Here is a 12365-nt window from a genome sequence, read left to right as displayed (position 1 = left end):
CCGTGACAACACACACACAACACGGCGGCGCAGACGTGATGTTGCCTGAATAAAATGGCTCGTGGCAACGTAACACACTGGAAAAAGGAACAGGTTATTTCACGACGGCTCCCACTGAGTAACGGAAGCCAATCTTGAAGGCCATGCTTTTGTATACTACATGTGTCAGAAGCGGGCAGGAGCTAGAAGAGTGGCGATGTGGGCTTGTTGTTCATCTTGAAATGAGCAAGTTGTAGCGCGGTCAGGGAACAACGGCACGAGAAAGCACAAAGAATCCACGCTAACAGCGCTACGTGTGTGCAACTCGCTCGTTTCAAAAAAGCATGGAGGTAAAAAATCCTCCATGCAAAAAAGGAGCTATAAAACGTCATAGTCGCCATGTTCAGAACGTCGAGTGTCTTGAAACTGAAACTGAAAATGACCAGAGACCGCAGCGCCGCAGCACGGAGATTACCCCCGTACATCTTGGCTGACCGGCTGGCGCGGTTGTCTGAATGGCGCCAAATGGCAAGTGGGTGAAGACTTGGCGATCGTATTCGTGATGATGCGACGTGGGAATACTGGAGCTACCATGAAAGCGAAGAAACAGGTGGTGTTTTTAAGTTCATGCAGCTCCTGTCGCTGTATGTCACTGTTTTTTTGTAAAGCTTTTCAATCTTATCTGCGAATCCGCATGCAAGTTCGCGCGCAATCAGAGACGAATATTTACAGTTTAGTCGAGGTCATTCTTTGCTTTCGGCAGCGCTCAACCTAACACGCTAACTGAACACATTAAACAGAAGAGAACGGCGTTTTGTTAACTCTAGCGCGAGTGCTTGGGCGAGAGCCGCTACGGGCGTTCCGGCTCTGCAGGATTCATAAGAGCGGTTTGTCTATCCAACGCCTCCTATAAAGACATTTGGTCTATCTTACATGTTCCCTGCGAACGACAGTTTTGAGCTTTACGTCAAAAAAATAATGAATGACATGGCTCACCTTGAAGGTTACTTGTCTAGGTTTACTCTGTTTTCTTTTCTTTTCTTTTCTTTTTTTTTTTTGCGCATGGAAGACACATCTACATAATTAACACCAGAGTAACAGTAAAAGCGACAGGATGACCCAAAATTGTTGTTTTCCGGTGATGGACCAAGTTGACCATAGAAACTCTATGAAGTTGACACGTTGGTTGTGACTGGTACGTTTCTTATCTCACTTTGTGTATGTGAACTTTTTTTTTTTTTTTTTTTTTTGTGTGATTGTGCTATTGTGGCACAGAATTCGGCGTGCGATTTTCATGTAAAATGGAATAGGTTGGAGTTCATATGAGGAGAGGGAGGAATTGAAGAATGAGAAGTTCACTTGAGTTTTTGCGCTGTAGCTTTCTACTTACAGGGGAACAAAAGCTTAAGATCGAAAGAACGAGAAAATGATGGAAAATAATGGTGACAAATGATCTGGCCGTTACGAAGTTCAGCTATGGCATTTAGCTGCTGAGTTCGAGGTAGTCGGTTTGATCATGGCCGCGGCAGCAGCATCACGAAGGAAGGGGGTGGAATGCAGAAAATTAGGTGCTTGTCAAAGAACTCTAGGTGGTCAAAAGTAATGTGGTGACCCCTACTATGCCGTGCCTCATAATCAGGTATTGTTATCAGCATGGTAAAGTTCCAGTATCTACTTTTGATATGGTGTTCAGTACTCGGGCACCTTTAAAAAAGTGCAATAGTTTATGCAACATGCCGTGTTCTATGATTGGTGTGCGTACTGGGAAAAAGCTCCCCTAAACAGACGCCAAAATAACCTGCCATTCTGGTGAATATGCAGGGGGAGGTTAGCAAGGTATGTGAGTTACCGTACACAAGGGTTCACAAATTGAACTGCTTGCATCTTGTAACCATTGTACATCATTCTAATCCTGACATATCTAATCACTGTCCATATTCATGTTTGTGCCTTTCTGCCTGTTTTGTGGCTTGGCTTCAGTTGACTAATTTGTTTGATATATTTCAGGCATCGCTGGGCAAAGGCCAAAAACTGCTGTCTGGCTATTTCAATAAGGTAAAAATAGTTTCTAGTTGGTGCATAAAGTGTTTGTCAGTAAAGCTCTTAAGAAACTATTTTACTACATCATGACCATATTAATGCCTTTAGGAAAACTGAAACGCTTCAATCCCCCATCTCTCAATTTCTTGCTCTATGCCTACAGAGTAATAAAATTAGATTTTCTTAATATTTTCACTAGTGCAAATAGAAAAAAGTCCTTCAAGCTCTGCGGGTTTTGCTACAAAGCAAAAAAAAAAAAAAAGAACTTTAAAAAGCAAATTCATTCAGCATTAGTGAGGGAAAGAACAGGATGATATGTACAGCTTTTGTCAAAAGTATATGAGCTACTCCATGCCTTCACCATATATGACTATGTTTACATGAACCCGATGCGTGTGGGATGGGTCAGCAATTGGGCTGACTGAGCCCTATGTGATCGCAGTTGCATGAACTTGCTTTTGATGAGTCTGGACAATGGCGGCACAGCAGCGTCGAGCTGAGACATCAGTGTGTTCGAACTCTGCTTGCAGGTCCTGCAGCGGTCTGCAGTGGCTCTATTTCATGGATCTTATTGCTACAATGAAATTGCACTGCACAGTGCTTGTCTTTGCCTTGTTTTGATACTATTGCCACTGCCATTGCATAACTCGCGACATCATAGTGGTTTATTGCAAGTATCAGCTCTGGCTGGCTTGAAAGAGAGAGAAAACTTTATAGGGGGGGGGGGGGGGGGGGAAATAGCACACAAGCTTAGGTGAGCCGTACTCCCTCAAGGGCTGCAGAAGATAGTGCCAACCTTTCCCTTCTTCATGAAGAACCACTTCTCTTCCACTGTGCAGTGGGTGGTCCCCTCAGTCCAGGAGTCCAGCGGCCTTAGCTGCCCTTCACGCTCGGTTGACCAGGTTGAGCTGGTCCGTTAAGTCACCCACGTTTACATGCATGCTGCAGACAGGTCGAGCTGGGTCAATCTGCCCCATGCAGCTAAGCTGACTCAGCCTGACATGATATGCGTTCAGCCTGACCGATCGGCTAGCACTTACATGAACTCGACAGGCACATTCCAGCCCTACAAGCCTACTAAACTCACTTCTATTTGGTCCGTATAAATGCACTGTATGTCGTTCGGCTGTGTGCTGTGGTTCCTGTGGCACTCCTAGCACTCTTGGATGCAAAGTATGAGAGTTCTCGTTCCCTAGGGCACTCGTAACTTTTTTCAATCCACATAAACTCCTTTAAACAGCCTGTAGTAAGTATGGCAGTTATAGGCAACATAGCCTGTATACTTTTGCCAAGGATTGTAACTGCATGTAATGCATGGTAGTATTGTGAATGGTATAGCTGTTCTCCTTCAGCTCATTGTAGCATAACATAACACGTGACATGTCTTCATGTAGTATGGAAGTTTGCCACTTCTGTTTGTAAGTGTACCCGCCGTAGTGGCTTTGCTGTCGGCTGCTAAGCCTGAATGCGCGAAATGAAATCCCAGCCGCAGCTGGCCACATTTTGATGGGGGAAAATGGCAAAAACTCTTGTGCACATTAAAGAACCCCAGGTGGTAAAAATTAATCTGGAGTGTCCCACTACAGTGTGCCTCATAATCATCTCATGGTTTTGCGTATAAAACCCCAGAATGAATTAATTTAATTTTCTAAGTGTAGAGGGGTATTAATAGAATATCCAGAGCAAGCACTGCCCTCTTGTGCACATAAAATGAGCAACATTGCATGTTTATGAGGGTAGCATTGTTTTTAGCAGTTTATTGCAGTGCATGAGCATTTCTTTCTTTTTCAATCACTTTTTTTTTTTTTAGAACTTCAAACAGTCCACTTGGGATCAAGCAAACACTGAGAAGAAAGGTTCACCACCGTTGTCTCAGGATGTCATTGATTTGAGCGATGACGACATTGTGCCTCCGACACCATGCCAGCAAACCTGCAAATCTGTGCTGACAAAGTGCACTGCCGTAGGCAGGCCACCTGTGAAAAGCCCACTCAAGCAATTGGGCACAGAAACCGTCATAGAAAGGACATTGCCAAAGCCATTAAGGCTCAGGAGCTCACCAGCCAAGCAATTGCTGAGGAGTGCATCTTCAAAAACTGATCCATTGCCACAAACAAAAAGAAAACATGATGAAGTCGACAGCTGTGCGAGTGTTGACTTCAAACGTCCCCCATTTGCTCGGGACTCAAAAACTGTTGCTGGTGCCAACGTTCTGCATTCCTTGGAAGTACTAGCCACAAAGGAAAATATCCCTGAGAAGAAAGCTTCCCTGGAACAATCTTGGCAAGGTGGCTCAGAGAATCTGATTATTGAAAAAACTTGCCCTGGGGATCAGGATGCGCAGGTCGACTTGGCATGTGGTGAAGATAATCCAGTGGATGATTGGGGACTAGATGATGACTTTGATCTTGGAAATGAAAGGTTAGTACACCTGGGTGATGTGTGAGAGCTTGAAAGCACAAAGTAACAATGTTTTGAAAACTGTGGTTCTGGACAAATGATTATGCATTTTGGGACCATGTTGTTTGAGGGAAATGAAAGCCCAGTGCTTGAATTATAAACCTCCTCTAAATTCCAGTTCGTGCAGTACTCTGTTCCTGCAAGCTGTCTTGTGTGGTTAGATTGGACGTTTCCCTACATTCCCATGATTTATACCTCTCATTCGTACAAAAAAAAAAAAAAATCATATAGGCTGCAGACAGCACTGCCGTGATGTGTGGAGAGATGAGCAGGATCTATTTTCTTTTTATAGCGAACCTTTCTTTGCCAACCCCCCGGAATTTCCTATTAAGTGCTGCTGCTGTCTTGTTGAATAGCTCACATTAAAAAAAAAAAAAAATTAATGGCATGCCCTGCGGTAAGATCGAACCTCCGTCTCCCAGCACAGCAGCTCAATGCCCTAACCCCACAATCGTCTGTATACTTCTATCGTGCCAATGCCAAAGAGCTCCTTGAGATGATTGCCACATGGGTGCAGTGACAGCACGTGCGTGCGTGCCACTTTCATTTACACCAAAGACAAAGGAATGAAATGGCCAAATTTATAGCATTCGTTTAACCGCTTCATGAAAGCTTATAGATGCCAAGATTTGTGTTGGGTCTGCATAATTTTAATTAAGATTATTGTTGCAATGGGAATATGAAAGGAGACAACTAATTTTCAATTTGTTGTCTGCTTGTGCATCTATTTGTTAAAAGCAGTGTTTTCTTACAAGAGCTGCAGCTGTATTCCTTTTTTTTTTCACCACTAAGGGCATGTTTTCTTCATGTTCAGAATTCACATACTTGCTGTTGTGGTAGTTAGCTGTCTGTAAGTGGTGTTTGCCATGCTTTTAATTCCCTGACCTTTATGATTATATCCACTCGCCCAGGTGGCGTAGTGGTTTTGGTGTTGCACTACTAAGCCCGAGGTCGCGGGATCAAATCTTGGTTGCCGTGGCGGCATATTTCAATGAGGGGGAAATGCAAAAACACCCGTGTACCATGCATTCGGTGCATGTTAAAGAACCCCAGTTGGTCAAAATTATCCGGTGTCTCCCACTACAGCGTGCCTCATAATCGTATTATGGTTTTGGCTCGTAGAAACCTTCAGTCTAATTAAAATTTTTTCAGTTATATCTCTATGGACAGTGTGTATCGGCACATAATTTCAGGCTGCCATGTGTTTGTTTTTACCTTAGTAGGCACACTAAACAGCTGCATGTTACTGCGCTATTTGCCTTCATATCGGAGAGACACGAACAGATCTAATATGTTGTATTGTTCACGGTGATGTGGAACTATCGGTAAATTGACTATTGTAAGTTTTTAAACGATAGCAGTATTGATAGTATTACAATATTCCGCTATGAATCTATTGACAGTGTAACAAAACCTATCAGTAGTAGTACTATCATTAGTATTACGATAGTTCGCTATTGACAGTGCTATCTATAGTTTTGCACTTCTTGACTAATGATTTTACCACAAATTTTGTGAAAACTGACAACAGTAACACTAAGTTTATGCAAATGGGAACAGGGAAACGTCACCTAGTTAAGTTGCAGTTTATGTGCAGTACTTTTGAGTGATTTTCCATTATCTATAGTGCACTATCGACAGAACTATCAAAAGTACACTTGATAATAGTATCGATACCAATAGTGCACTATTGACAGAACTATTAAAAATGTTCTTGATAATAGTATCGATACCAATAGTGCACTATCAATTGTATACTATATTGGTAGGGCGCTATCAGTGGTGCTATTGATTGTTTTTGTACTATCACTAATCCAATAACGACTCTAATTATCGATAGTACTGGTTTTGCATCGCTAATTGTTCACCTGTAGCTGCGGTATGGTGTTCTGCTGCTGTGTGTGTGATAGTGGGTCACATCTTTTGTGGCATAATTTCTGCTCCAGGTTTATTGGTTTCGCTCTAATCATTAGGATGCATTTATTCATGTGTAACTGTCATTGCAGCCTTGACTTTGACATCAGTGCCGTGCCAGTGTATCGCAGTGTGAAGGCCGTTGTAAGAGATGTAAGCTATGCCACACCAGGATGTGTTCACCTCACTGTCAACCAAACTGCATCACAAGAGGAGCTTGAATGTGTCCTGAAAGGTTCCTGGTAGGTCCATTCATACCATACGTTGTTTTTATGCTCATGATCTGAAGTAGCCATGATCTGAGACCAGCCGCTCTGAAAAAAAAAAGAAAAGAATATTCTCAATGCGTTGGCACGTAACCTGAAACTGAAGGCTGCAGTTCAGACTTGGGCATTGCAAACATTGCCCTACACTTGTAAGTTTCAGGTTTTCAATATGAGTTACCAAGTTCTTTTTTAAGGACCCCTGGTATTCCAACTTTCGACTATGGAGATACCTGTAGTTGCCTGCTATTTTTTTTTTTTTTGTCTTTCCTTTCTGTGTGTGTGTTGTGTGTGTGTGTGGAGGGCTGGGGGGTGCTGACAAGCAAATGCTGACACAAAGAGTACACCAAAAGTGATAAACAGCTAAATGTTTAATTATGGGAAAACATTATGGCTGAGCTCATCTCACGATGTCTGTCGATGGTTATGCAATGCATTCGAGCAATGTAGCGACACACTCTATTTATGAAGTCACGTTTATTTACCATCTGTAGTGGTTATTCTGAGACATACGTTGCTTCGGGTACATGCAACATACTCCAGTATCATCCCACTTTGCTATGGCACACACTTTCCAAGGTCACATATGAACATGGTGGCATGATGATGAGTGTATGACGCCGACGCAGTTATGACAATGGAATGACGTTACTGAAACTACAAAGGCGGTATGAAGATGACGGCGTGACGACAATGAGATGATTCTTAAATGATGACCATTGTGTAGTGGCAGTAACACAACTACGACATGAGGACAGTGGTAGGATGATGGCGGTATGAAAACGGATGTATGATAATGACTGTCTGACGACGATGGCATGACAACTGCGGCATGGTCACGATAGAATCACGAAGGAGGAATGACGTCAATGATCGACGACAATAGCATGACTCTGCTGAAGTGATGACTATAAAACGAAAGCGTGGCGACAGCGACATAAAGCGCGTTGGATGTCGAAGTTAGAATGACAATGACGTATTAACTGCAACGGCATCCTGACGACGGTGTGACGACGAGTGTACGATGGCAATGGTGTGAGGACAACAGTATGACGAGAGTTGGATGTCGATGATGGCACGATGACAACGGTCTTACAATGGATGCTTGATAACGACTCTGACAGTGAAGCAATGATGACGACGCCATGACAACGGCAGCATAGTCGGGATTGATGTTGATGAAACAACAAGGGCGGTATGAAGACAATGTAATGACGTTACTGACGTGGTTACGATGGTAAAATAACAATGGTATGACTACTGTGTGAATCCAATGGCGTGACGAGAGACAGGTGACTTAGTTATAATAGCGACGATGTGACAATGTATGCATGACGGCGGCTGTGTCACGACACAGTAACGATGATGCCATGAAACGGTATGAAAACAATGGGATGATTACAAGCATATGACAATAGCATGACAATGACTATCACGAAGCCTGTATGTTGATGTGACAACAGTCGGATGACGAAGCCGGAGTGACGACAATCCAACGACCACGATGACATCATGATCACGAGTTAATGCTCTAGAGGCCCAAGCTATTAGAGAACTCGAGGCAGTGGTTTGATGTATAAGGTGCGACGACAACTGCATGACGAGAGTCAAATTACGAAGATGGAATGACTACAATGAAACGACGTCTCACGACCACGAGCATACACTTAGTGGCCCAAGCTGGTTGACAACTTGGACCACTGGGTCAGTGTAAGAGGACACACTCACTCACTCAAAGTGGCTGAAATAGGCAAAGAATGCTAATCATACAAAACGTCAGTGTGTACAAAAAGAACCAGCTGGGTGCGCAAATGTGCATGCTTCTGCATGCTTTGCCTTCTATCTCTCAGGTAAAAACTGAAGACTGAGGAGGTAAAAACAAAGCTGTGAGGATATTTTCTGCGGCACCTGATGGTTGTCTTCAAGTGTAAGCAGGGCTTTATGCTGTAGAGATGGTGTTCGTACTTAGAGGTGATGGTCAAAGGGGCATTTAAATATTCCGAGGCAGCAGCAGGTGATTGCAAAAAGCTTTTTATAGGTAAAATGAGAGTAAGTTCGGACAAAATTTCACCCAATGAATTTGATCCTGCAGGTAACGTGAGCAATTCACACAATCCTGTCGAGGTCAAAATGACAGAAGTCAATTGTAATGCATTTTATAGACATGCATGAAGCATTTGCTGCTATAAACAGCCTAAATAGCATAGTAACGTCAGTCAAGGGAAATGCAGGTTATCAAGACTGAGCCTTGCAAAATAAAGAGAAAGAAATTTGCTCAGTCTTGAATACATGCTGTCTGTGCCCTGCCTGTTGCTACATTTGGCCTTTCTTGTTTATTCATTATGCAGTTTATGTATGTTTATATGTTTGCGTGGGAAGTTCCATTTTAATTAAAGGTTCAAATACCGATTACGTTCAATACATGCACATAACATCTAGCTTTGCTTCTGTGTACTAAAATAGTGCTGTATTCTAGCTTGCTGTTGACATAGTATACTTGCTGTAGATGGTGCTGGGAGGAAAATCTGAAGTGTAGTACATGTGGTTGCTGCATAAAGAGCTTGAAGTGAAAAGGTTATCCACTTGATGCTAGCACGAAGCTACAACGAAAACCAATATGGGTTTCTCAGAAAGAAAACGTCGCAGTTGAAGATAAATTTGTCCAGGCTTGGGGGAATTGGACCCAGGACCAACACCTTTACGGGGCAGTCACTCTGCCACCTGTGCTAACCAGCAGGCTAGCAGATGGCAGGGTGAGGCCAAATTCACCAACAACACTCAGCACAAGAACACTGAATATGGCAAATTTGTGAAGTGGGGAAAGATTGGAGCTTCATGTTACTGTCAGACGGATGACAATTTTACCGTGTCTGCAGAATTTTTTATTTTTTTTTTGCTCTAATAAGAACTTTGATACTATGTTACACTGGTGACATTACTCTTTCTTGCTTCTTCCCATTTCCTTTGAAATCAGGCAAAATGAGAAGGTCTGCCTAGGTGATTCCATTTACATTCATGCCAAGTTCTTAGGGAAGACTGCAACTATAGACAGTGAAGGTGGCTTCATTGTGACATATCCCGACATGCTCGTGAATAGCACGTCAATAGTGGCCTCTCTGTTCTGCTCTCGCAAAAGTGTACTTGCGAGCAAGTTTCGGGACGTTGATGGATCCAATGTGACCATGCTTGTTGGCAGCATTGCTCACGAGTTATTCCAAAAGGTGAGGGTCATTGACAGCCTGTGGTTTCGGTGCTTATGAAATGTTTTGCAAGTTGACTTGGCCTTACATTCAGGACGTAAAAAGAGGAGTACTAAGTTGACCTAGGTTTGTAAATTTGTGCTTCTGGAATGCCGAATTATTGCACCTAAATCTCGTTATAGTGAAACGGTTTATAACGAAATAATTGATATAACGAAAGAATCTTAATTCCCCTTGAAAGTCCCCATAGAAACACATGTTTTAAAAATTTCGTTTTAACGAAAAAAAAAATTATACTGATCAAGGGATATAACGAAAAATTTTCGTTCCAAAATGACAATTAACCGCCCGCTTTGCACCCAAAATACTGATTTGTTAACATACGCGATGCTTTGCGGGCTTCTCAATGTACCACTTTAAATCTCCTGTGGCTGCGCTGCACCGGCAACGCCCCAAGGTAAAACAAGCTGACCAAGCTAGCTAAGCCAAGCTGGCCAAGCCTAACTTCTGTTAGCGTGCTTTGCGCACTACTCCAGAGAAAAGCCAAAGACTGGCGGGTACGGAGACGGCGAAGGTGGTTTCGAGATAGCAGCTGCTGCTGAGAAGGCCATCCTTCGCTTGAGGAAGATGCAGCAGCGAAGCATCACAGACTTTTTCGCGCCATCTACATGAAAGGCTACGCAGCTAGTGTCGAGCGCAATAAAATCAGTTCTTGTGTTTGATCCCAGTTTTTCGCAGTTTTTCGATTAGCACTTTACTTTGGACACAGCCACTCGGCTGCGACGGGAGCTAATACCTCCGCGATGACTTACCTGTAGTACACCCTCGCATACAATAATTAGCCGTATAATAATTAGTCAGTGGCGATAGCGAACTAATGGCTATAACGAAAAAAATTCGGCGCCCGTTCGACTTCGTTATAACGAGATTTAAGTGTAGCTTCACTGCGTGGAGTTTGTAAGCCGGGAAAAGTGCCAAGGCGAGAGATGGGTGGCAACACCACATCAAAGTTGCCAAACTAGCTGCTCATTACATCATGGATTTTGACAGTGTCTGCCCAGGTATAAATATATAATTTGATAAACTGGGATTGCACTCTAACTCGCCACAGTAGCTCAGTGGCTATGGCATCGTGCTGCTGAGCTTGTGGTCGTGGGTCCGATCCTGGCCACAGTGGCCACATCTCCTTTCAAGCGAAATTCAAACAGCGTGTGTATTTAGACTTAGGGGTAAGCAAAAAAAAAATCCATGTGGTAAAAAGTAATCCGGAGCCCTCCTCATCGTATCATGGTTTTGGCATGTAAAACCCCAGAATTTAATTCTCTCTTTTTTTTTTTCTTTTTCTTATGGCATTATGGATTTTAATAGTCTGCCAAGCTATAATTAGCATTATTTTGATAAACTGGGATTATATTGCATTCTAAAACAATCAATGGCTCATGCTGGTGTGTTTCGAGAAATTCCTCCTCAAAGAAAAAGCCCAAACACGCAAAGATAGTCTGAAATCCGTAACGTGACACTGACTTATGAGCTCTACAGTTTGTGTGGGATATTTAAAAATGGGAACTTTGTACATCAGTTTCTCTGCCAGTAGTCGATCTTTTTCGCCGTATAGATGAAAGAAGAATCTTAAAGCAAAACTGCACGATTTCAAGCAGATTTTGTGTTGATCTTTAAGTGTCCCTTAATGGCAGGCTACTTGGTAATAAATCCAGCGTATCAGTGGCATTGCTCGTTGCCATGCCATACATTTTTGGCAATATATATAGCCACTGCCATCTAATTGTCAATGATGATGATCAAGCTTTATTTACTAAGGATGACTCGTTGGCCTAAAGGGAATTTTCAATAAAGAAGCATTGCACTGTATTTCAAGAATCAGCAACACTTCACCTTGCAAAAATTTAAGATTTTCCTGTGTGAAAAAAATTTAAATATGTGCATATTGACACACGCATATCATTTGTCTTTTTTCGGTGACCATTTTTTACTGTATAGCCATTGTGACAAATTTATCGTTTGGCCCATGATGCATCTACATGTATCTGACGTTTCAGAATGTTGTCGCCAATTCTACAGTGAAAGAGACTTATCTATTCAGATTATGCACGCCACAGAAATAGTACTGTTAGTTATTGAATGTACATGAGCACCAGTGATTGTGCCAGAATGTATAATTAGACATGTATCGCTAGCCAACGCACTTAACCCGCAGATCAGATATTGATGGTTGGCAATTGTGCTTTGAATGTTACTTGTTTTCTGGGACAAGTTTGTTCGATTAAGAAATGAGTTAAATTCGTGATTCACCGTTTTGTCACTGACTGGTTCTTCACTGTCACTGTAACGAGACAGTACATATTGAAATCTGTGATGTTGGAATGATGTCTTGAATTTCAGCATATGAAAGTTTTTTTTGCTATTATTTTGTTCATTAACAAGCTAACCTTTTTCACCATAGATATTCAAAGGGAGTATCAAGTATGAAATCTAGGGATGTTGTTTCATT

At 42.4% G+C, this 12365-nt stretch overlaps 1 protein-coding gene and 1 long non-coding RNA gene across 2 annotated transcripts in view; one reads left to right on the top strand and one right to left on the bottom strand.

The window, feature by feature from the left end:
• Nucleotides 1-479: 479 nt before the first annotated feature.
• LOC119446446 (DNA replication ATP-dependent helicase/nuclease DNA2-like) overlaps nucleotides 480-12365 on the top strand; it is a 27365-nt gene continuing 15479 nt past the window's right edge. The window contains exons 1-5 of the mRNA XM_037710879.2: nucleotides 480-589; nucleotides 1987-2034; nucleotides 3830-4440; nucleotides 6486-6635; nucleotides 9631-9877. Of these exons, the coding sequence (XP_037566807.1) occupies nucleotides 542-589; nucleotides 1987-2034; nucleotides 3830-4440; nucleotides 6486-6635; nucleotides 9631-9877 (1104 nt within the window). The 5' untranslated portion in view covers nucleotides 480-541. The remainder of the gene's footprint in view (nucleotides 590-1986; nucleotides 2035-3829; nucleotides 4441-6485; nucleotides 6636-9630; nucleotides 9878-12365) is intronic.
• LOC125944127 (uncharacterized) overlaps nucleotides 6600-12365 on the bottom strand; it is a 23593-nt gene continuing 17827 nt past the window's right edge. Inside the window, exon 4 of the long non-coding RNA XR_007466147.1 lies at nucleotides 6600-6707. This is a non-coding gene — a long non-coding RNA (uncharacterized LOC125944127). The remainder of the gene's footprint in view (nucleotides 6708-12365) is intronic.

Source organism: Dermacentor silvarum, chromosome 3 (assembly GCF_013339745.2).
Source record: "Dermacentor silvarum isolate Dsil-2018 chromosome 3, BIME_Dsil_1.4, whole genome shotgun sequence".
In the NCBI taxonomy this organism is placed as follows: domain Eukaryota; kingdom Metazoa; phylum Arthropoda; class Arachnida; order Ixodida; family Ixodidae; genus Dermacentor; species Dermacentor silvarum.
This window is presented reverse-complemented; position numbering and strand designations above follow the sequence as displayed.